This window comes from Antedon bifida, chromosome 3 (assembly GCF_963402885.1).
Source record: "Antedon bifida chromosome 3, ecAntBifi1.1, whole genome shotgun sequence".
In the NCBI taxonomy this organism is placed as follows: Eukaryota; Metazoa; Echinodermata; class Crinoidea; order Comatulida; family Antedonidae; genus Antedon; species Antedon bifida.
The window spans coordinates 8,447,126-8,474,428 of NC_136228.1; the positions used below are offsets into that span (position 1 = coordinate 8,447,126).

The 27,303-nt window shown below is 31.9% G+C and overlaps 2 protein-coding genes across 3 annotated transcripts in view; one reads left to right on the forward strand and one right to left on the reverse strand.

The window, feature by feature from the left end:
- LOC144836813 (uncharacterized) overlaps positions 1–27,303 on the reverse strand; it is a 228,227-nt gene that overhangs the window by 45,284 nt on the left and 155,640 nt on the right. The window lies entirely within an intron of this gene.
- The window catches only part of LOC144836802 (Kv channel-interacting protein 4-like), a 141,753-nt gene continuing 118,699 nt past the window's right edge, over positions 4,250–27,303 (forward strand). The window contains exons 1-2 of one of the 2 annotated variants that reach the window (XM_078691663.1): positions 4,250–4,423; positions 6,357–6,425. In XM_078691663.1, the coding sequence (XP_078547789.1) occupies positions 4,396–4,423; positions 6,357–6,425 (97 nt within the window). In that variant the 5' untranslated portion in view covers positions 4,250–4,395. Of the gene's footprint in view, positions 4,424–6,213; positions 6,275–6,356; positions 6,426–27,303 lie in introns of those variants that run through there. The other variant, XM_078691664.1, reaches the window with a different exon arrangement.

A 27,303-nucleotide genomic window follows, 5' to 3' on the forward strand; every position in this document is an offset into this window, starting at 1 on the left:
CACCAATCACACTTCCTCGTTAGACTGGTGTGTTAAAGACTGATTTTTATAATACAAGCTTAAGCTGCAATAATTGATATTGTTGAATTTTTATACGACGTATACGATTGAGATATGGCGGTCAGTAACGCTAATGTATCCGCAAACGGTAAGATTCTTTTCTTATTTAATTTAACATTATTTTTAATGATACGGTAATCGCTAATAATATAAACAGTTATTTATATAAATGTTTATAGTAGGCCTAATATCCAACATTTTATCGTCGTCAATCATATGTTGGTTTCTGTTGATAAGCGTTACCGTCACGATAAACACTCGTCCTCGTTGCAATACAATATTTTTGTTTCACTGTGATTTAATGTTGGCCTACAATACATTATATCTGTATCCCATGTGACCTTGAAATTTGAATTTTGATACACAGTTCAAATGTAATTTAATTGTTTTACGAATATTGTCATACATGTTGATTTATCGATATGTATTGAATCGATGAGGAACCTATTCCGTATATTCTAGTGACAGTTTTGTCAAGTTTAATTTTAATTCACGAATTTTTTAGCGTACGAAAAACGTGAAACCAACGTTTTACACGCCCGTGTTTAAACACTGACGAAAATGATAACATTTTTGTACGCGCGTGTTCAAACGACGATGAAATAAATTTTGTACGCGCGCTTTAAAACGCTGCTAAAAGTGATACAGCTTTTGTACGCGCGTTCAAACCCTGCTAAAAATTATACAACTTTTGTACGCGCGCGTTTAAACGCTGATACAGCGTTTTTATGTATTATGTTTAATAATAGTCTATCTCACCCAAGTTTTTATCATATAACGTTAATATTATTGCACTACACGACGGTTGTTCTTTCTATTAAATCGATGAAAAATAACAACATAAACAATTTTCCACAATCTCTATAGAGACTATATAAAGGAGCTTTTAAATTATACGATCCAATCGATTACGTCGTGCGTTTAATGATTAAAAACAAGACAAAATCAATTATAGGTATTCATACATTTCATATTTATTATTGAATTCATTATACATATAATGATTTTTTAAAGTTCTGTTATTGACTTCACAATATCGTTTTATTGTTTATCGTCGGATTAAGCATCGCCTGTGATTAAATTAAGAGTAAGGTAATTTAAGTCCATGATACCAAAATAATAATAATAATATCCTGGATTTATATAGCGCCTAATGTTGTTGCGCCTGAACATTATTACCCCAGTCATTTTTTGAATCAGACACGTATGGAATCCCATAATGCAGCTAGTATTCAGCGCAAAGTTGTGTCTAGATCTAACCGGGTACCCATTTTATACACGTGGGTGGAGAAAGGCAAACGTAAGTAAAGTATCTTGCCTAAGGATACAAGCAATGTGGCGAGCGTTGGATTTGAACCACGATCATAAATCCAACGTCCAACACACTGCTCCCACCCACCAAATAGGCCTACTAATATTATTTTACGGGTAAAACATTAACATTTGAGCGTGGCGTAGTATGCAGCCTATTTGCATATATGCTAAGTACAGGTGCTCAAGACCATGCTCGTAATTCAGTTCTAAAATCATGGTAAGTTTTACTAGGCCATTTTGTTTGACCATGATAGCTGAGACCGTTACAGTGTGTTCGTATAAAAACTTAATGTTAGATTAGACTGATTTCATACCTCTTCGTATACTATTCTGTGCTTTACAAACATTCCATTTTATATAATTATCCTAACGAACTATTAAACCACGAACTATCGAACCACGACCTATCGAACCACGAACTATCGAACCACGACACGAGCCGCATCGAACCAAGATACGAACTATCAACCAACAATCAACAATAAATATTACTAAGAAAGGTTCACATAGTATCTTAATTTTGTACGCAAGTGCCGCCAAACGTTCGTTATTTTCAGGAAAAAAATAAATTAACTATCAACTCAGCAATAACGTTCTTAAAAAACAAAATAATAAGTTGGAATTATGACTAATATTTTAGAGTGGCTTTGAAACGTCAGATACTCTTGCCTACTCAAGTAGATATATTATTATTACTCTAAATCATTATTATAAATTGTAATTTAAGTCACACATGACAAAACTATTTAAATTGTATTTCTATTGTAATAAACAATTATTTTAGACACGGTAAACAAAATTTCTGTCTGTTAAAGCTTTGTTCCCACTAGGACGCAACTCAAGGACGTAAGCGCAACGCAACCGACCAATATTGACCAATCCAAGCGACAGTTCGGATAATCCATCGCTTGTGACTGGTCAACTCACTTACGTTGCGTTACGTCCTTGTGTTGCGTATTTAACTAGGACGCAACGTAAGCGCAACGCAACCGACGAATTGACCAATCCAAGCGACAGTTCAGATGATCCATCGCTTGTGATTGGTCAAGTTACTTACGTTGCGCTTACGTCCTTACGTTGCGTCCTAGTGGGAACCAAGCTTTACGAACTATAGGCCTACTCAATTCGCTTGAATCTGACAAGTTGGATTGCTATGTTTCGTGTTTCCTCCCTTTCTAGTTGGAAATATATGGAGATATAGTACTATAAAACACAATGTTAAAATGAGTTAAATGATGAGTTGATACATGGTGATAAAAGATCCCGTTGTAGCCTATCCTTGAATTTTACTCAAAAAAAGACGCTACGCATTATCATATGTTTTAACAAACTGTGCCTGCCAGCGTACTTTTGGTTTATTTTTAGGTGAGACAACATTTGAAATTGTTGTCTCGAGTGTTATTAAGCAACCATATAATGTGTTGGCCCGGAAAGATCGATGATGTCATTCACAGAACATTCGTCACGTGTCCACACTGTAAGGAACAGCGACTCAAGTTTAGACAAAATCTGAATGGCTTGGGTTTATTTCTATTAGCAGTAATACTTTTCACATGATTGATTATCTTTATTTTAAGAAACACTAAATAAAAGAATTAATGACTTGAAGAAAATGCAGACGCACAACAATACGCCTCAGATCTCAATGCAGCCGAAGCGTCCGAGGCGTTAACGTGTTAAAGATAACGCCACATAGTTCGTGCAACTTCAGAAAACCGATAATTAAACATTCATTTGCATATACTGTAATCCCATCAGACATCTTGCAAGCACGCCATCATTGCTGAGCAGACAAGTGGTGGAGTGACTTGGGGCTTCCGTGCCAAGATAGGCCTATATCATCGCCCTCAGCAAGAAGATCTCCATCTCGACCAAGCCAAGGCAACCATCACCATCTCTCATCATACAAAATCCCCTTTCCAAGAAGAAGATCGTTTAGGCAAATTCTTCATCTCTACCATCTACGTATCTCATTATTGTGTTTAAATTTCTGGCAAATTATGAAAATGTACTACTGTTTGTTAACGGTGAATGTCCTTCGTGAAAAGAAGTAAATTAATTTGTCAATATCCACACACTTCAATTATTGATACATTTGTTATGAATGTCCTATCTCAATAAATGGAAATATTTGATTAACAATTTGCACTCGGTTGTATCGTGAAGATTCCATTAAAAATAATCGGTTGTATTAAATAGTTTCACACATGTAGATAGTAAATAAAATGTTTGTTTTTTTTATACAAAGTGCGACTTGTAAAAATGTATATTACCGTATCGTTTTAATTATTGTAGGTTACTCTTTTGATTAAATGATATGAGGGAAGGTGAGTTGTTTTGTATTAATTCAAGGCAATTTTAATTGCCATTAAAATGATTAAAAATCTTTGGTCAAGTCAAGTCATATATTTCTCCACCACACGTGGCATGAGTAAAATATGTATTCTCCATTACAATAGAAATAGTTTGTTCGTGGTGACGTTGCTAACAACTTTGGTACGCGCGCGTTCAAATGCAGGGTTTGTACACGCGCGTTAAAACGATAAATGGTATGACTTGTACGCGCGCGTGCATATGATAAAGAAAACGTTATGGTTTTTGTACGCGCGCGTTCAAATGCTGATAAAAATGCTACGTTATGTACGCGCGCGGGCAAACGTTTATGAAAATATCATAGGCTCTTGTAAGCATGCGTGAAATGTGTTTGTCACTGATCTGACGACGTATGGTTCTATATATAAGCATATTACAATTGAATTTGGGAGACCAACCAAGTGTACACAAAATATATGGTTACAACTCACTGAGCATAATGCAGTTGCATTCGATCGAAAAACGATCGTTCGTGGCATAAAGCATACACACTGTGTATAGATCATTCATAGCAGACTTAACTACACAAAAATAATAAAATATCAAATCGTTCAGTTAACCCACTCTCTTGGATATGCTAGACGTGTGTGTATAGTCCTCAAATTTGTTTATTTCGTAAGCTAATTACAATTCGGTAACTGTACGACGATGGCAGCGGCGGCAGCTGCAACGCAAGGTTCGTTTCTTTTGTTGTTTATTATTTATCATTTGAAGTTCGCTTCTACTACAGAGTGCGATGTAATAGTTTGTACAAATGTGACTTATTGAATGCTTTGTGCCGAAACTTGTATTTAGTTATTAAGGCTTAATCGATTTGATAACACAATGGAATTCCATCAGTTTTCCGCTAATTATCTATTAATATAGGTTTAAATATGAAGTACTGTAAACTGTACAATAAAATACAGTTTGATATCAGGATTAGACGAATTCAATCTAATTTTTAAAGTTTACTAAAATGATATTCTATTTAAAACTTATAAAGTATAAAGCGGATTTAAATGCATTTTTTATTTGTGAAAATCTGAATATATAATAATGAACTGTACTGCGAATTATATTAGTTTAGACTGACCTATACTAAAGTATTTACTAATAAATATGATGATTATGTCGATAAAATGATTATTATTCATGATTATAATGAACATACATCATAATCATTATCATAATGATTGATATCTGTTAATTGTAGCACGTGATAGACATGTGTTAATATGGCAAGTTCATTGCTAGATTTGCAAAAGCCAATTAAACTGTTTTTTTTAACATGTCTAATGTCACTGTAAACAGTTGAGTGTACATTGTAGGCCTATGCTTATATGAAAATATATTTTTAGTCAATGAAGGTACTGACGGGATTTCTTTAGAGATATGCTTTGCGTTGTAGACTATTTTGAGGAGTATCTAAATTTGCCTATTGGCAGACTATGGAGTATTTGTTTTCGATAACAAATTGCACAAACACACACACACACCGCCACCACAATCATCACGTAAATAACATTATCATCCCATCCTAAATATCCTCATCCCTGCCCATTATCTTTCTCGTATCATCACATCGGTAGGCCTATCACCAATAATTATCATAATCGTCTTTATTTTAATTATCTTCATATTGCTGTCAATATATATCTACTGTTTACAAGTTGTCCACGTCAAATATGATAATCTATTAATTATTGATCGTATTAACACAATGTAAATAAATACTATAAATACTTGTATAAAATCTTTGGAATGTACATTAACATTAAAGTAACAAAAGATACCATATTGTGTTCTATCGCCCTCTATAGTTTAGTGAGCAAGTAGTTATGGTCCGAGAATTATAATCAAATCCATAAATCGATGACATTCATTTTTGTTGTAAATTGTCATGGCAAACGTTTTCAATGACATTATCTTGCTATAGAAATTAGCCATACAATTGATTACACAACCACAACACACACACTCGAAGAAAATACAGGCATCATTTTGTTCGTGAATTTTATAGGCCTCCGAGTCCTATGCGATTGAATGAATAGTAAAAAAGAATAAAAACAAACAAGCATTATTTTTTATTCTTTGTATATATTTTATATTTGTTGAAAAGGTGCCTATAGTATAGAAGAGTGTGAGAGATGCAGCGAATTAATGCGCTGCTATTTTATTTATTTGGTTTAATTTGACAGTAGGCCTATATTTTGTTTTAGATGAGTTGAGATGGGCCGGGCTACAGTAAAAATATCCTAACTGTGATTTATGCATTCAAAAGTTACTTCATAATCTCAGTAACTATTAAACCTTTTTTTAAATGGAATAAAAAAACAGAACAAAAAAAACCTGTTAAACATTTTTACGTAGGCCTATTGCTCAAATTACAGTACTGTATGTACATTATGATATTATCATTATTAGAAAGTTGATATCCAAGAGAGGGCGCTGTAGGGTTTGCATTTGCGCGACAGTTAAAATATTATAAGCACTTCTTACCTGCTGGAGTAAGCTCAAGAAGAGGGAGTATTATTATAATCAATGAGTAAGTAAGCCTACGTTATTTGTGATGTTTTGGGTTTTAGATATCATATTTACTGATTATTGTTGGTTATTTTGTTTTCCAGTGGGAGCGGCTCTGAAGAAAAACAAGAAGAAGAAGAAGGGAGCGGAAGAGGGAGAGCAAGGAGTAGACGGTAAGTAAGTAATCCTACCCGGCATTTCTAGGCATCATCGTCAGTACTCTCGCTCCATCAAATCGATAACTTTCTATGGCGACCGCTATTAAGTTGCAATTAATTTATATACTGCTCTCTGTAATGGTCGACAGATATTTACAATTCAGCATAGTATTTACTTAATTTTCAGATATCAGACTTCGTATTTTTAGAATTGTATTATTTGGTTTTCATTTTCAGGGCTAATAATTAAGGTTTTCTCTCGCGAATTATTTAGCCTGTGTGTGACTGTCGACTTGATCGTCTGCCTAGTGACTGACAGCTGTATGTTGTTGTTTTGACAGTTCTACAAATTAAATGCTACCATTTTTATTACAAATAGATACCAGATTCTTCACTTTATTTATTGCATACTGTATGCTACACGTATTACTGTACATACATACGCTAAATGTCAATTAAATTGACATTTATTTAACGTATGCCTACTTTCTCAATTCAACTTTGTTTCCCCTCTTTATATGGTGACCTTTCACCTATTATTTGATACCATGTTACATAATACAGTAGGCCCCACAAGAATTCTCTCCTAATAAACACAATGGGCACCAGACATGCACACACCACACAACGCAGTATTATTACTGTAGTAGGATTAGGTCCCCATAGTGCCTATAATATTAAGAACAAATTTGCATAATTATCAAGAAATTCAATAACCATAAATGTTTATTATTTTCAAAATCATTCTCGCATAAATTATCAAAACACCTTGTCATAATCATTTATTTATTTGACATCTCCTTCAAAAATGTATTTTATAGTTACACTAATAATTACTGCTTATTATAAACCAGTATTAAATTTTAATGTAAAATTGAATAATATTCAGAACGGGTTCGTATTAAGACATTTTTTTGATCAAATATGTTAAATGACATTCCTGCATCATAAAGAGATATGAAAATAGAAGTTTCTAAGATATTATTGAATTCCATTACCTAGGGTATTAGCGTATCTATGTCACATGACTACATTTAGCTTTCTCGCCTGCAATCAAATCAATCATCAACATTATAATAATGTGATTTATAAATACTATTTTTCATTTTATATTTATTCTCAATCTTTTATACATATAATGGTATGTTTAATGTCAAAGTTATTTTTAATATATTGAATTTAAAAAAAATACTCTGAATGACGTAAATCTAACATTTAATAATATATATTTAATTTCATTATATTTTTATTTTCTGCTAACTTGATATCAACAATAATATTTCTAACTGACACCTGTGATACTGAAGGGTACAGTATCTTTTGACCTCTTTGTGGACTGAATGTTCGATGCGTAAAGATTTCAGAATTGCTTACACTTGGGTAAATTAGTTAAATACCAAGACAAAAAGTGTTTGTATGATGATTCAGCAAATATTTGCTTTTATAATCAGTGCAGAGAAGTTCAACTAAAACATGTGAAAAAATTCCCTTGTACATGTTGTACAGTTATTGAATGGTATGGTACATCGTAATCAATGTCCACTTTCCAAAAGATATAATTACAGTATTGAGAGAACAACTTTGGGACCCAATAAAAATGTTCCCTTAATAGGCTTTATTGGTCATACAGTAGGTCATAATTAATTATGTTCATAGTATTGATGCATATATTTTCCCTGCGCCCCATTTTTTTCATGGGAAGTTCTGCCTGAATAGTGGGAACTTCCCTCCCAAAGGAGGGATTCTACTATTCCATAATAATATTATTTTGACATTATACATTAAAGCCCTGTCTACACTATCGAACTACACCATCACTAGTGTGATGTGCCCAAATATGGTAATGATATGCCCAAATATGGTAGTGATATGACATCATGTCCATATATGGGCACATCACATTTTGTTGTCGCATAAAGTTTGATGGTATAGACAGAGATTAAACACTCGCTGTGGTCCGAATTTCCTCCTGTCTTCTGGACAACATGGCTGTCATACAATGGCAGCTATCCTCTAACTAAAATTTATTCAATAATTATAAGCATATTGTCGTATCTATCATGTATAGCACAACCCATTCCTATTGCACTATTAAATATTGTTCATTTTGATAATTGGAGATTTGTCCTGTTAATTCCAACGAATATCTTAATAGGTTGATTTATAACCTCCATCAATAATAATTGAGTTATTAATAAATTAAAATTATTGATATGATAATATTACAAATTGCCTCTTGTAATCCTAGCTAATAATAGGTATTTAATTGATGATGATTAATTAATGGTTGCAAAGGTTTTGCCGTTATTTTTTCTGCATAGCAACAGAAATATCGATATTTAAAAGAATATTGTGCATAAATATGAAATTATTAAATTCATTAATTTATACAGAAAATGAATGATATTTATATCTTTATTTAAATTTTTAGTAGTTTATGGATTTTATATCCAAATTATTATTCAAGATCTTTATTCACATAAGAAGTATTATTTATTCATATAAATAAATACAAATTCAATAAAATATAATCAGAAATACAAGGTGTTATCAGTTTAAATGTAAAACATTGTGAGCAAAAGACGATATAATTTGCTCAGGACTATTTCTGGTTACATACTGTCCTATGGTGTTTATGCTAGATAATACGGCTATGTCGTCTGTTTATGATTTTACGCTCTAGCGAACACAGAATCTCCGTCGTCCTCCCCATACCGTGCTGTTTCGTAAAGTCACTACTATAATGTGGCACTGTTCGACAGTGTAAAATTCACATTCTGGTATAAACAATAGATTTTGCTAAATTTGTAGTTGCCCGAGAGAAGCAATAGCATTCTGGTTGAAATACCCAAGGTTCATGAAAACCTAAGATAAACTCTGTTTCTCCACCTTATTCATCAATACATGTGTTTCTGATTTGCCTTATGTTTTATACCTTTTAAGACAAGTAATGTAATTACAATTGGATTGGGAGGTGGGAATGGTGGTGTGTATGATGAAAACATTTTATGGTTTTTATTGTGTTGTTAATTTGTAGTAGGACAAACACTGTTGGTTGAGGATAAAGAAAGTTGCACCCCATGTTCCATTATAAACATATCTTCTAACTGTACATGCCTTACAGGTACATGTACATATCATTAGATATCCAAAATGTCTACCTTTAATGAGTGGATGAAAATTAGTAATTTTTGTTTAGTTAATAGTAAGATGGACAAGAATTTAATTAAATGAAGATGAAAATTAATATTATTTTTGGAGGAGGAGGAAAAGCAGGAATTCCATCAACAATAGTGATAACTGTCTATAAGGTTTTAAAATGATCACCTTATCACTATGTTCATTAATTTCAAATATATCTCTGTTTTCATATGCATAATTAGATGCAAACATATCACCTTCACTGAACAAGCTGTGGATAAAATTGTACCGTTTGTAATCAAACGTAATTTAACATGTCTTAATAATTGCTGAGCCTACTCACTGCTTTTATCTATTGAGTTAATAGCATTCAGAAATTTGCTTAAAAAATATACAACATTGTACTTTACAAATTATAAAAAAATACAGCAACACAATATGTTAATTGATTATGCATGCTTTTGCATATTAAGTAATCGTTAATATTCTTATTCATGTTTGGTAGATGTTGTACAGTATCCATAATTCATTCATTTCATTTATTCTTTATTCAAGAATCAAATGTACATATACAGTATTACATACAAACCTCATACATAATTACATAATAAAACAATACAATACAAAAGCCCATGGACCACAAACTGCAGGAAAACTATGTTCTATACAACACTGTACTTTACAAATTATAAAAAAATACAGCAACAGAATATGTTAATTGATTATATGCATGTTTTTGCATATTATGTGATCGTTAATATTCTTATTCAAATGTCATTTGTGGTAGCTATCTATAATGCAGGAAAACTTGATAAAAATCTTCTGTTGATTAATTATTCATATTTGTATGCATATTAATTGATTGTAACATTCATAATATAGATCGCTTGCAAATATGTAAAGAATTTAGAAGACATGTTTAATATCTTAAACATAAATTTATTATTGTTTTTCTGTTTCTGTTAAAAAATGTCTTCAAATATTGGTATTACTTATTATTAATTACTTGGAAATAATGATAATAATATACCTATAAAAGTATTCCCCATCAATAAACTGACAACGAGAAAACTATTCTGTAATATTAAGGTGAAGTGGCTACAGTACCCATACCGATATAAAATCCCACTCTATAGTAATAGTAACTAGAGGGTACTCTGAGAGTACAAACCTCCGCCTACTGTAAAATTCCCCTACATAAAATTCCCCCTGAATATTTTTTTTTTACATTTTTTTTTATTAGTTCTAAGTGTCAATATGTTAACTGCACACTACAAAGTTGTGGATGACAGTGTGGTGTAATGGTTATGTATCCAGCCTCTCACAGTTGAGATTGCTGGTTCAAGTCCCACTGAGGTTTTTTTTTTTAATTATTTTTTTATTTCTTTTTTGTTTTGTTTTTTGTGGACCTTGATCTTTGACCCTGACCCTTCAACATTTAACCACAATTATATGATGTGTCATTGATCATTGTGGCTAAGTTTGGTGAGAATCGGATAAAAACTGTGGTCTCTAGGCAGTAAAATAGTTTTTTGTTAGTTGTGACCTTGACCTATGACCTTTTCCCCTCAAATTCGAACTCGTTCGAGCTTTTGGGGCATAGATCATTGTTGCCAAATTTGGTGAGAATCGGATAAAAACTGTGGCCTCCAGGCTGTTCACAGACACACACACACACAAACATACAGGGGTGAAAACATAACCTCCTTGGCGGAGGTAATAATAAGTAATAATTGTACTGTATTACAACCACAATCTGTTTTGTGTAATATACATGATTATATTAATATTTTAATCAACAAATTTAGTTTTGTTTGATATTTTTTATGGTCAGTAAATATATTCAATGTAAAGGTAAAACGCAAAAATAATGGTATGTTTAAAACTACATAACCATAAATTGATCTTGAATGTAAATGGTAGACTTCTCTCGTTATTTTACGCTAGAAGACTTTAAGCCAACATTATTTCAAAACTAGGTCAATCGTTTTCGCAGGTCAGTTTTACTCGACCTTTACTTCCCACCGCTAACAACCTAAATTACATCTAATTTTAAAGCAGTAATGAAAATATTGGAATATAAAATAACGCCACGTTGTTGGTCAAATTGGCCGAATGCATATGGAATAAGTATCGTTATCATTAATGTACTAATTACAAAAATTTAAAGAAAATTAAAGTTGGTAACTTGATCCTTCAATGTAAGTTATTGCCAATTGGTGTGTTTCGATATTAAAGTCGTTAAGGTTAAAAGACTAGCAAACCTTTGTCATCCAGCCGACAAAGGACGACCTTAATCAGCTAACGTCGTGAAATTAATTTTATAACGTGCCATTGAACGATTCTAAAGCCTTGTCTACACTATCAAACTTTATGTGACAAAAAAATGTGATGTGCCTCTATATGGACACGATGACATCATATCACTACAATATTTGGGCACATTACACTTTTTTTGTCAAACTAATTTGATGCAGTAGTGTAGACAGAGCTTCATTTATATAAAATATTCACTATTTTCACATTTATTTCTGAACATATAAGAGTCACATACTATGCTATGTTTACTAAAGCATAACAGTTTTCTGTTTCTGCAAAGAAAAGTGAACACAAAAGGGCACTGTGTTTATGACTTTACTGTGTAAATATTTGATCTTGTTCAAAGGAGGTAGTCCTGCTCTATCGTTGTTAAAGACACATTCTGTAAAACTACTTAGTTTATTTGCTGATATCTACTCTACTGTAGGCAGGTAGAAGTTCAAAGTAAACCATACAGTAGATACCAGTTTATATTTTATCTTCACAAGAATTGATCCAATATTTGATGCTGAAATACTGTATCCATAAAACAACATTTAAAAATCACAGACATTCCCATCGTCCACGGCAGAAACGTTTCTGAGAGATTCTAGGCCACCCCTTCTCATGTAGGCCTATATTCACTAGTCACAATATCCTAGCCCCTTCATCTCTGTCTACACTATCACTAGTTTGAGATGTGCCCAAATATGGTAGTGATATGCCCAAATATGGTAGTGATATGACATCATCATGTCCATATGTGGGCAGACCACATTTTTTGTCACATAAAGTTTGAGAGTGTAGACAAGACTTTAGGTTGATTGTCATCATCATCTACCTACTATAGACCCATTACTGTCAACATGAGTACCAGTGCTACAGTATCCCGATAAAAGGAAATTAAAATGTTTTACACTAGAATGGAGATGACAAGTAACAATTTGCTTCATCTTCTACGCAGTTTGTTGTTGTGCTCCGTAGATTGTTCATAACACGGTTCAATTGAATTTATATGCGATTTCAATTGATCCATTTTCGGTCTTTTCCAGCAATAAATTAAATGTGAACGGATATTGTTTTAGAGAATGGATGATGAGGAGAATGAGAGATGATCTTTCATGTATTTTATTTTCCAATATTGTTTTTCTTACAAATTTTTTGCAGAAATCTGGGAAGCCCCAGGAATTCCCAATCCCTCTGCTCAGTTCTTCAGTCCAATTTGATATATATGCTTTGTATGGATTATTTGATCATATTATTTTGACCAACTAATATGACTATTGCTAGTGTCGTTGATTTTTACTTCAGTTTAGGTAATATCGATGCCATGCAAGGAAAAAGTTATTATTTATCTTCCTGGTGTTATGGGTGATTCAGTTTTCAAACTCAATTCAAATTCAAACCATGTCTCCTATGAAGAACCAATTTCATGTTTATTGATCCAAATCCTATTGAACATTCATTATTTGTCCTTTATGAAGAAGACATTATTGAGAAATTCTAGTTTCCACGATATTCCATCTCTATTTCTGATTGAACTATTTCGATGTTGCTCTCTAACATCACTGATCTTTGAAATAGACGAACCATAATTAGTGTAGCCAAGATTTTCCAATGACTATCGATGCAGAATTGTCAAGCAGAGCTGTTTGAGTCAATGATGCATCTCATATGTTCATTGCAAATACAAATACTTCACTAGAATATTATATAAAAAATACGAATTGTATGCAGTTATCAAGACATGACATATTCTTATTCAATGCATATGTTAATTAGGATGCAAATCAAATATGGCATATGTCTCATTATAATACTGCAGGGTTTTGATATTAATACTATAAAATATCTAGATGTAACCGAATCAACTGTTTATAAAATTTAGATCTCGTGTTAAAATAAGCCTAGTTGCTGCAACTGGGGCTAATTTGACACGCTAAAATGGCTTGTTTAGAGTGCTCTCTAGAACCACTGAACCATGTATATAGTAAATAAGCACACATTCCATTTTAAAGATGTTTGCTGTTAGATCTACAGTTTTCCTTTTTTGTGACCCACTCCAATTTTTGTTTTGACTCACGATTTGTTCTGTATTCTCAAATTGAATACATAAAGTTTGTTTAAGAGTACTATCAACCTAATGATTGTTTAGGAACTATTTTATCTTCAATAGTTTTATCTGTCCACTGCTTGTTGAAAGCCAGCATGTTTGTGCCAAATAAAATCTTCTTCGGGCTGTGAGCAGATCTGACACCAATTCTTCACAATCGATCTTATCATTATTGCATCTTGTATCTTGCTGTGATGGTCCCAAATATGGTAGTGATATGCCCAAATATGGTAGTTAGATGACACATATGGACATTTTTTTGCCATCCATGAGCATCCATTCTGTTATTTGTCCAATTGAAAACCCACACTTTTCTTACGAATTTACTGCAAAAGTTTAGACGCATAGCCTTGACAACCATCACCTTTCATGCTATCTTTATTGTTTGATTAATGATTAATGATGATTATTTGACTGAAAAGTGTGATAGTCTCAAATATGGTAGTGATATGCCCAAATATGGTAGTTGGATGACATCATGTCCACATATGGACATTTTTTTGTCACATACAGTTTGATAGTGTAGACTTTTAGCTTTAGATGAGCATACAATTGATTGACAACTTACTGAAAAAACAGCCTCCATCTTGTTTTATCGTTACATTCACACTTTTCAAATCAACAAGTACCCATTCTCTTTTTGACCACCTTTATTCTGTTGACATGTCCTGTCTAATTCCATTTCCATTACATCTAATTTGTGTATGTTCTCTGTCTTCCCATGTTATTCCTACTGTAACATAATTTCTTTTCTATTATTTTATACTGTTCTCTAAAGTTAGCATTTTGTATATATTAGTAGGCAGAATTGATCACGTAACACATTTAAATATTGGTTGATTGGTTGTAAATGCGATGTTTGTCTATTGTAAAGAATAATCTCTAAACCATGCATTTAATATTATTAAAACATTTTGTGTTTAGTTTATTGTAATTAAATTATATTGACTTTGCAAACTGATTTAGTACCTGTAAATTTATACTTCACTTTTGACATATAATTTGTTTATATCTTTTAACATTGCATTTGACTGTAGAAAATCATTGAACTTTAAATAATTGGTATATTGGAAGACTTTCTTGTTTACACTTTCTAAATATTGGTTTATTATCATTCATCTTGTTGATCTAATTTGTACAATCTTTGTTTATGCATTGCCGATTTAATGTAAAAAATACATACAGTAATACGATGATTAAAACAAAATAATACACTAAAAAAATGATAAAAGTTAAATAAATTATTATCTACATATATTACAGATAAAAATATTTAAGGTCCAGATATAAATACAGTACATATATATTGTTAATGTCTGTTTATTGCTATTGATTCCACAATAATGATTACTGGGAAACTGATATTAATCAAAGCAATTTTTCATTTGTTTGCATTTCTCCATCTCACTCCCTTCTTCCTAATTCAAAATCTTGGATCCACCACTGGCCACCACAAAAAAAAACTCATTTTAAGAGTTTTAACCTAAAACTTAATTTGTTTAGAAGTATTGTAATTGTAACTATATGTTTTCCATAAGCAACAAAATCTGACCTAAGTTATGGATATTTTTTTTTGATAGATTCATCTCATCATCCATAAATTTTTGGTTCTGATTATCAGAATAATTTGATGGTTTTTAATTTATCTTCCTATAAAGAATTCAAATTACATTGCCATCCCGAGGGAGATTTACGTTTTTGTGCACATTTCTAAAAAAAAACGTTTGATTTGCATTGAAATTGTAAAACTATTTGCTGGCAAAATAAAAAATTAGAGCAATTTCATTTGACCTATTTTTTATGTTATTGAAGCGTTTGAATTAATATCATATCTAATTTCCACCTATTGAGCTTTGGTTTTTAATTGACCGGATTACAAAATTTATATCCAAATATTGTTTAAATTATTTGTTTCAATCGGTATATATCATTATTAATATTTCAAAATTATTTAGCCCATGCCCAGCTGTCCTTTTTCTATTATATTATTTCATGTTTGGTAGTATCCAAATTAAAAAAAAAAAAAAAATTGTAGGCATCAAATGAATAAATTTACTAAAAGAGATCAATTTATACTTATTATTTATGTGGTCTTTCTATTAAACACTATTACTGGTATGTCCTATCCACTTTGTATTTTTTATATGTGGGCCACATATAGCTGAAAGCTTTTCACCGTCTTGAAGTTACATGGATAGTATTTAAACCATAGCAACATTCATACGGCAAATTAGCAGCTGTCGCTATAGCAAATGAAGTTATTACAGTAATGTGACTGATTTGGGAATTGTACAAGTTGTCATGTTATCTTTATTTGGTGTATATTTTAGTACATACTTACTTGATTGTGGTTACCTTGGGATCATACAATGTTCTGAGTCTCGTAAAGTCAGTCATTGGTTGAATGCAAATGGCAGTGTTGTTTAGTTTGCATAATGTCCATGTTATATTTATGCATGCATATATGCAATGTACTAGTGTTTACTTCTTCCTTAGACTACTAACAGTACTTGCACTTTCAATAATTATGTACAGTTTACATAATACAGTGAATAAATTAGATAAAAGCATTTGTTCTATACATTGCCAGTAGAGACTTTTATCAAACTATCTATCCTTTCTTCCATCTACCATCTTATTATCCTCTCCTCAGCCTGTCGCCACCCTGTCGCCACCCTGTCGCCACCTACTTGCTACCCTCTTGCCATCCTCTTGCCATTCTATCTTCCTCTTCTCATCTCCTTACATCCCCCTTGCCTCTCCTCGTCTCCCTCACACCTACCTTTGGTCTACCTCTGAGCTCCCTCTGGTCTCCTTATCGTCTCCCCCTTGTCTCCCTCTCGTCAATATTTTGTAACTTCTTCAAATTTCATTTGTATTGCCATCTCTTTAAATATTGTACCAAGTATTCTTTACTGTTTATCCTGATCTATCGGTAGTGTATCAATCAAGTGTATCAATCAGAGTTTTTCTGGCATTTAGAAGAATTCTTTTCCTTTTCTTTATTTGATTCACTTAAAAAGGTGATTCCTTTACTACAACATAACTCTTAATCTAAATTTCGACTTCAACTTTCAGTAAACTCCCACCATCATGTACATATATATGTATATACTGGATCAACAGTTAAATGTCCAGGCTGGACAATAGGCCTATGTCACCAGACTTTACATACACACTTGAGATATACAATAATATATTGGCAAGATACATTCACTTTTTCAGGAATTCTTGTTTTTCTCTAATTAGCTGGCCTAGAAAAAGTTGTTTCTCGTTTAAAATACATTATTTTGTATAGAATGAGAAATTTATTCCTTAATTACAATGTACGGTTTTTCTTTTCCAATTAGAATGTTGAATAGAAACTAGAGTTTTTTAACCTTTTGAATTTAAACATTTATTTATTGAATCGTTGTAGATCCATTGTACTGTATATTGGTCCACACATGTAGATCTATATTAGTTTCTACAAGAAATAAATTAAAAAAGCTGATCTATTTTTAGAATTGTCAAGTCTCATAAAACTTTATGTAATCTGCCTTTGGATAGTAACTGTTAATGTTATGATTCAGGTAATTATTGTTTTTTTTATATAAATATAAAGTTCCTGTTTTGCATAATGAGAACAAATTGGACATAATCTTATAATATATAATCTTTTTGTTTTAATGCATTTCCTTTGGTACTTAATGTACTACATGTTTCAGTTATTTAAGCGCTGTCTTTATGTGACAAAAACAAATGAGATGTGGTCATATTTAGACACGATGATGTCATATCACTACCATATATGGGCACATCACACTTTTTTGTCATACTAGTTTGATAGTATAGACAGAGCTTTAGGTTAGATTTCTCTTTAATTCTCCCAATATCTATAACTTTTTTTATAACTTTCCTTTTTACTTTCTTCTCCCTCCTCGAAATTCTCTAACAGTACTGTTCTATAGTATTTTACAGGTGCGGATTTAGGTGGAAGCTAAACAGGCTTTACCTCTCTCACAACCTAAAATTTAACAGCCATGTTTTTAATTTAATAAAATAATGACTATTTTTGTTTTTCTGCAACCTGATGGATCATTTTATCATTTATGAAATATTTATTCCCCACCTATTAAATCTATAATGCTGGATCCACCTCTCTTTTATAGTAGTTGATGCTGTTGCTATAAAAGTACTTTTATATTATGTAGTACTTCTATTTTTCCTTTTGTTCTTTAAAAAATATGAATTTTAAAAAAGGGTAGAAAATTACAATTATTTTATTATCATGTATGAAAAATCCAAAGATGAATGAATGGAAGTGGTGGTATTTTTGGATTTTTCATACATGATAATAAAATAATTGTCATTTTCTACCTTTTTTTTAAAATTCATATTTTTTTTTAATATCACCTTCTGTTATGCAGAAATGTGTTCATCTGTAAATTATACTGTCTGGTTTTCAGAGAATTCTAAAAATGATTTCTGAGTTTGCAATAGATTTTACTTTTTTGACATAATTTTATGTTACACTTTAATATTTTACTGCACCTGCTGCTGTGAATAGGAAAGCGTGTTGGTACATTCAAAATGGTTGATTGTTATAGTTTGTCCACGATTTTGTTCACAGTTTGTTAAATTATCATAATCACTATAATCATCTACTAGTTGTTGTAGAATAAATAATGTATGCTTTTCATTTGATTAAGTACCAGAGGAGTACAAAATGCCAGCCTTTGATGTTTGTATACCGAACTATAATAATGAACACTGTGACATTTTATGCGTAATTGGCAATGTATGTCACTTATTAAAGGGATGTGATATTGCAATAACGCCCTAATGTTCGATGTAGTTGGCTTGGTGTCATAATATTCAGTATCATTTTGGTGCCTCTTTAAATGCTTTTTATATTCCCCCCCCCCCCCATTATCCTCCGCATATACATATAATTATTATAACGCCCTATGTTCGATATAGTATATAATTTGTTTCTTCACACAAACAGATCTTTGATTGGACCTGTTATTTCTGTAGATTGGGAATTTCCCTTTTTCATTACACCTTTAATCATTACATGGCTCGCGTGCAGTCATTGTTTTCTTTGTAAAAGCAATTAGTTTAGTGTCATCAGCAAACATCTGTACCTCTTGATTGTAAAACAAAATTAATACTTGCATTGTTTACGATTAAATTTAACAACAAAGAAATTGTTGTTGATCATAGATTTGGCGTCACACATCTATTTTGTCAGAAGTCAGAAATAGGTGTGAATGTCTTAACCCAGACCAAGACTAAAATGCTATGTGGCATACTCTTCTTTTCTATTTCATGGTCTATCCTGGAAACTTAGGCCAAGCACATAAAAAGATTGGCTAGATGCTTCACACTGTACAAACGGCTTATGCCATTTTCACATTTGCAAAATGTAACAACCTGTAACCAGATTTGCATATTGTAAAGACAATTTTGTGGAAAAACTCCCGAGATTTCACAGGGTTCCCTTGTGAAAACACACCAGCAAGAGACCTGTGTTTTTGTTCCGAGATGTTCCAAGTTCTGTGTGTGTTGCCCTGTTAAGTGACCAATCATAGTAATCAAATAGAGCGCAACTATTCTATTTCACAAGTGTGTGAAAACAAGTCGGGAGATCGAACCTGGTTACAACTTGTTACAAATTGTAACAATTTATACAGATGTGAAAAGGGTATTAATGTCCTATACAAAGGATGAATAAAACTTTTTTAAGGGTCTTCCACACCTGTTCCGGCACGGTTCCGGTCCGGCGCCGGAAAATCCAATCGAACGTCAATGTTTCGTTTTTACGCGGCTACGCGCATATCGATTGGCGCATAGCCGCGTGGAGCGTCGTGAAAACGAAACATTGATGTTCGATTCGCCGGACCGGAACCGTGCCGGAACAGGTGTGAAAGGCCCTTAATACAGTATACCATCGGATTCGAACTTTAAACCTTGAAACTAGAGTGTTCAATCAGGGTCCGGTCTTCTACGTTTTATTGAAGTGGCTTTGCTTATAGAATAGTAAAGTGTACGCAGACAGTTAGCAATGATGAGCCACAATTCCATATTTGACGAAACTTGGTTTTCAATGAGAACAGCAAGGTTGTAAGCTACGCCATATCCAACTATCAGTATCAACTTATTTTATAGTAGAGATGTATTTCTTTGAAGTCATGATGATCTTATTTTCTGTGATTTGATATTATTAAAAGATTCAAAATCAAATCAATAACATCACATCCCTGTTGTATTGATAGTGTCTAATGTATTAAGAAGCAATTACATTACAATCAGATTTTACCTTGGTGTTTGGTTAAAAGAATCTGAATAATTCAAACACAAAATTAAACTCTTTGATCTTTGGTCAATCGATAGTAATTTGCAAATGTTGTGTGCCGGTCCCTTGTTGCAAATAAAGGGTATACATTAAAATAATATATACAAATAAAATATAACAAATCCAAAGACAAATTACTGAAAATAATGACAATGGCTGTGAGTGGATCTCAATGGAGATACAAAATAAAATAAGCAAAAAGCTAAATCAAAACGATAAAGTAAAACAGCCAGAAAAATTAGCAGAGCTTTCGAGCAACACTAGCTCTTCATCAGGTCCATGATCAGTGCAAGTGAAAATATAGCATATATATTTGAATGTGATGAATATATAGATGTCATTGATATTTAAAAATCTACAAATTCAAGATTTATTTTTTAAAACATATATGGAAATTTGATGCGTAACAAATGTCACTACAAAATGGTTATAAAGTATTCATAGCAGTAAATGACACAAAAACGCTATCAATTGAGGAATATTTATGAATGCACAAATAGAATGAACTATGCATGTTTATTTCTAGCTATGAATGTGTACATAGAAAGCTGTCAATTGTAATACATTTGCAACATTTATTATATGCATCTTAGAAAAATTGCTATAGATGACTGCTTTACATTATGTTACGTCTTATAGCTTGTGTGTTTATTTTATTCAAAATTGCAAAACATAATTGCAGTGGAAATGTTGTGTTTTTCGAACTTCACTGATTACCGACACAATTAATTTTTTTGTTTGTTTTCTACATTTTGCAAACTTTTTCTATTTTTGTGAACAATTGGTCTGAACAAGTTTTTTCCAGATAATATCATTTCATAAACATAAACAATCAACATGAATATTTATAGCTTGTTTACACCTACAGCATCATGCTTTCGTATTGTACCCATTATTATACAACAACATTGGTCTGAACCATGAACGGTTTAGTGGAAGTCACCTCTTACGACACTGACCTTTCATTTGGTATGAAAGATCAAGGTATAAGATACATATCCACCAATTAAATGTACTCTTCTTTACGGGATGGTCTCCCTCAATCTGTGACACAACGGAGAGTCTAAACACTTTAATGTAATAGTTTACGAGTTTACGCTAATTATAATGTGATGTTGCTTTAAGATAAGAAAGTATAACTCATAGATCTCAACATACGTGGCAAAAAATAATTAAGTAAATAAACAAACAAAATGAATACACAGACAAGCCGCACTACATAGTGTGTGCCTAAAAAGAGTACCTGTTATTACAGTGGTTTATACAGGCTGCATAGATATATTTACTCTCGCCATAAAGTTTGCTTAAATAAAGATAAATTGGGTAGACATGTTTTCTCAAATCCAGCCTTTAGAATATAGTTTACATAGCAGGGACCTAATTATCCCATAGTGTAAAAATAGTGTTAAAGTTTATTTTCATTAGTAATATTAATCATGATGGATGTATGTACCTCCATTGAAAGTATTAAACTATTGGCGTGTCTTGATTGATTCAAAGCTTATAATGAATTGACAAATTGAATAAATTTATTCTATGATTGATTGTTGAATTATTTTTGCTTTTGGAATATATGCTGTAGATACTTGCTGCTACTACTGTAATACGTCTACTGTAGCTAGACAAGAATTTAAACTCTATGTAATACATTAAATGTAACCAATTCTCAGTACGACCTGCTTTCTGTTTCACAGTAAACGTAAATCAAAGATTTTTTTATACATGTGACAAAATTGTGTTTTTCTAAGCATTACAAGTAGATTGAACTGCATTAGGTGTTTTACATGGATGTTTACTGTAATGTATTCTATATTATACTAGTGCTAAATTTCTTTACTTTGCATATTATTTAATATTGGAAATATGAATTAAAAGTGGCCTCCGGGGTTAATATTTATGACCTTGTATCACCTTGTTAGCACAATTTGATTAACATAAAAATACACAAAAAGATAAAATTCACTGTTTAATATGCAGAATAGAATAATCAAAATTCTTAATCCAAATGGGTTTACATTACTCAAGGTAACTGCCATTATAAAAACGTCTTAACCACTAAAAAGCAATATTAATAATATAACCTGTTTTGTGACTAATGTTGATTATTTCCTAATCTAATTTTAAGAGAGAGCATTTGTACATTTGTTTGTTTTTGCCTACATGCATTCAAACACATGGGCTATCAAAACAACCCGAATGGTCCTGGGTAGATTTTAAACTACCTCCCTGGCGATGGTATCTTTTCTAGTTAATTATATGAGAGTCATACTTGTGTACTAATTAGGCCTCTTTTTATCTTAGTTTACAATACTTTTTAGATTTATGATATAAAGTATACTTGCATTTAGATTCCCACCATATCCACCAAATTATACCATGTTTATACCTCCATGATTATACCAACCTTTTCAACTTTAATCTATAAAAATTTATGTTTAACTTTGAATTTCATGATTTTGCTCCAGAAGCATGTATTATCGTATACTGCTGGTAGATGTTGCATAATTGTATGAGTCATGTGGTAACATTTCTTTTTTTTTGTGTACCATAAACGAAAAGGGTATAATCCCTTGCTTCAGAATAAACCTAAAAAGCTGCTTTCACTTCACGCCCGGATTTGGTCCGGCACCCTGAGAAAATATTGTGTGTGTTAGCATGCTTTCATATTGATCAGAAATTTGGTTATCCAGTGTCAAGCAAGGTCATCCATGCTCACTGTTAATTGGTCAAAAGAAAACCAAATTGTGCCTTAATTATATATATTTGTTGTCGTCTTTTCTATTGTGGGGTATAGGAGCATATCCCATTCTCAATCTTATTCCTGTTCGTCGAGAGCTTTGTATAGTATTAGTATGACTCTCTTATTTATGGTAATACTGTTAATTTTAAAAAGAAGTTCACAAATATATTTTTCATTTTTTAATCGACAAATTTAATTTAAACAAACATCAATTTTGCTAGCACAATAAAAAATACAACATATGTAACTTTTTTTATTACATATTTTTTATTACATATTTCTACGATTTTGATATTTGATTAGTGGCCACAAGGTCGTAGTTTTATTTGTTTTTTTTGTCAGATTCATAGATTTCTCTGGATGTACAGCGAACTTAATTTGTAGTTTCGAGTTAAGTTTGGCTTGAAAAACTTTAGTGTTTTATCCCAGGTAAAGGGTGATCAGTATGCTTATCCAGGCAAGCCGCATTCATCCCCCTGACCCCTACATCACCACTTTTGCTCTGCCATTTCTTTTGTTACTGCTCAAGTTTCTTATAGATGATAATTCAAGTTGAAGGTACATGCAAGAGACCTTTAATCTGTTAATTCCCTGTGTGTAATTAACACGGTTGCAGCTATTAAGCTAGGAAACCTGACTGTGATCGTCTCAATTTAATCGCTGTACATACAGTGTTGAACCATTTTGTATTAGTCCAGTGACAGTGGGTGGTCATACTTTCTACTTCATCATTCATAAGTAGTTGAGTTCATGCCTCATACTTTACTTTCAACTATTTCGTTCTATTCTACCTTAGATATTGCAAACCGCAAGGCCACAATTTTATTATTATCTTTATACTGAGTAGCCTCTTCAGAGACTGCTCTACCACAGGGCCCAGTTATGATCAGTGGCTGTGTGTGTACTAGCACACCGGGGTAACTTCCTTCTCGCCTCGAAAGATGTACTAGGTTTTTTATAGACAAAGAAGACTCGTTCTACCACCAGAACCATGGAGCAAGTGAGCCTCGAGTCCTTGCTGATGTTATGGCTACGTAATTACGGTTCCACTGTCTTAACCGCTCGGCCACTCAAAGTGCAGTATCTTAGTATACAATATACTTTGCCTATTTCAAATTTCTGGTTAAAACTATGGGCCGACATTCGTCAAATAATAGGATGAGTAGCTTTTTATAATGGATCAAACATTTAAATACCTAATGTTCTAAATTCCTAATTTATCTGCCACTTAAATCGAATATCGAAAGCAAAAACCAAATATTCAGGTTGGTAGAATATCAGCTATAGCACACTCTAGCTTTATTAACAAGTTGTGACATCATTTTACTATGTATTTCTTTCTACTCTGCTGTTACCATGAATAATAAAACATACCATAAAACAGCAGAACTGCTAGTAAGTACTACTTTTATACTTCCAAGTCTTTGGTAAATACATATTATTTACTATATAAAAATCAAAAGTAAAATAAAATATACTACAGTGTGTATTCTTCATAAAACAGCAAATTTAAGAGTGCAGAACTGCTAGTACTACTTTTATCCAGGTAAGCTAGCACTTATAGACTACCAATACCATTTCTGGTTTGTTTGCTGCTAGTACTACTTTTATCCAGGTAAGCTAGCACTTATAGACTACCAATACCATTTCTGGTTTGTTTGCTGCTAGTACTACTTTTATCCAGGTAAGCTAGCACTTATAGGCTATCAACACCATTTCTGGTTTGTGTATTTAGTTTTTTTAGTAAATACATAAGATTTACTATATAAAAAGTAAAATAAAATATACTACAGTATGTATTCTTGTGCGATTGACCATGTTACCTTATGAACTATTCTTTAAGTTCAATCTCATTAAGTTTATTCAGGATTAAAACTAATGGAAGTAAATGCGTATTTAATTGTAGAACGTTGATAGATCACTCAAAACATATTAGAAAAAAAGCCGTTATGAAAGATCTTAAATACAATGCAAAAGTTTAACAATAGGTAATTATGAGTCTCTTACCCCCTTTCCCCTCTTTTTCCGTTTTAAGGATTATGTTGGAATGTTTCTTTCCATTTTTGGACTTAATACTATTACAGCTGCTTGATGTAAACATGTGTAGAATTTAGGTAATTCTCTATACCTCATTTCTATAAAAAATTTCTACAAATATGTGTAATTACTCATTTTTTTTTCAAAAACTCTCTCATTAGGCCTGATGAATAAATAATGTTTGTCACTTGTCAGTTTAGGTTTAAAATAACATTTGGTTATTTTATTTATATTTCTATATAGTCATGCTTATATTTTTCATTAATTTGATTTTGGATTAATAATTTTGTTCGAGAGTGCGATTGTTTACTCAACTGGGATGTATTTTAAATTGTACTGAATATCAAAAGCAGGACATTTTACAGTATTCTCGCATTTCTTTTTGGTTAAAATTGTTACCAATGTCAACTCCTAGCCTTTCCATGGTCATCATCATTATTGGCTAACATAAAGAAAACACACAAGACAAAAAAAAAACATAAAGAAAATCAATGATTTTCTGTCTGAGGAAGGTGTAGTTGTTGGAGCGTTTTATTATATAGCAATAGTTCTCCCTTCCTCCTATGGCCAAGTGGCTTATAATGAGACAAAGATTAAAAAGCATGGGTTTATCAGATATATATCTTATATAGCTCTGTAATACATCTTATATTATAGTGTCGGGCAAAAGCACACTATGTTATATTCTGCAAGACAACCACAGTCTATATAGCATGATATTCATGTAACATTAAAGCCATGTATTGATGAATGCTTGTGGGGTTCTGAGCACTCAACCCTTTAACGCATCAATCAATTTCATGCCTAGAATGAACGATATTGGTTTTTTTCCCAACATATTTGATTCAGTCAATTAATTTACTCTTTCGTGAGAAACATGTCATTAATTCAAGAATTCAACCCTCCTGGAATACAATAATTTCATGTTGAAAGAAAGGTAGTGCATGAAATGTGAAACGAGGTGTGAAACGTTAAAAGGTTAGAATGACTGTAGTCTATTGAACTTTACAGTAATGTGAAAGATATTGCATTGTGACCTAACAGATTATGGCTTCCTGATTGGTTAAAAGTTTTATATTGTTTGCATATTGCTATAGTTTAACTATACATAAATATGGTTTCAAAATTTTGTATTTGTTTCCAGAAAGAAATGGAATTATGAAAGGTATTTCCTTTAGAATTCCAATGTAAGACGGTAGTATTGCGATAATTCGCAAATGGCGGCTTATGGTAACATGTATAAATTGCTGTAAGAAATCAAACTGCTTGGTTTGATAACTACCAATGAATGCTTTTTTTTTATTTAAGGCTTTTAAATGGTAATAGCATATATCTAATGCCAACATTAATGCAAGAAATTATTTTCATCATTTTTTTTGCTGTGGTTTTTATATACTGTAACTGACAAAATAATACAAGTAATTTAAAAAGAGATAGATGAGTATAAAATATTAATTATATATTATCTTTATAGATATCATAAATGGTACTACAATTAAATGGGTACTTTTGAGTTTTGGTCCCTAACATTTTTGGGAAATAGTTCAAATCTAATATTTAATGTTTTTGTCTCTTTCCAAATTTTATGTTTTTCTTTTCTTTTTTTGTAAAAAAGAAGTATTTTTATACTTATAAATTTGGACATATTTTTTTCCCTAAAAAAATTAGTAGATGTCTGTAAAATAATATATTATTCATAGTTTTTGATTCATTAGTGTATCAATGATTACTATTGACTGGCAAATAATTATTTTTAAAATGATATATTACTTATGGTGATGGTATCTGAATATTCAATTGACTTGAACCAATTTAGTATTCATTAACAAATTTTTTTCACATCAGGATGAATTATGTAATTTGGTTGTGAACCACTTAATCTATGCCAACTTTATTTATTCGACAACGAAACTTATTCAACAACGGCACTTATTCAACAACAGCACTTATTCGACGTCACTTATTCGACGTCACTTATTCGACAACGGCACTTATTTGACAACGGCACTTATTCCACAATGGCACCTATTCGACAAGGTCATTTATTCGACAACGACAAAGACACTTTATTCAACAACAACACTTATTTGACAATGGCACTTATTCAACATATTATTATAACGGCATTTATATATTTATTACCCATGTTAATCTAATGTATCTTGATATCCACTGGCATTTAGCCAAATGCATTGATGTCTATATTTATCTTTTCATGTTTACT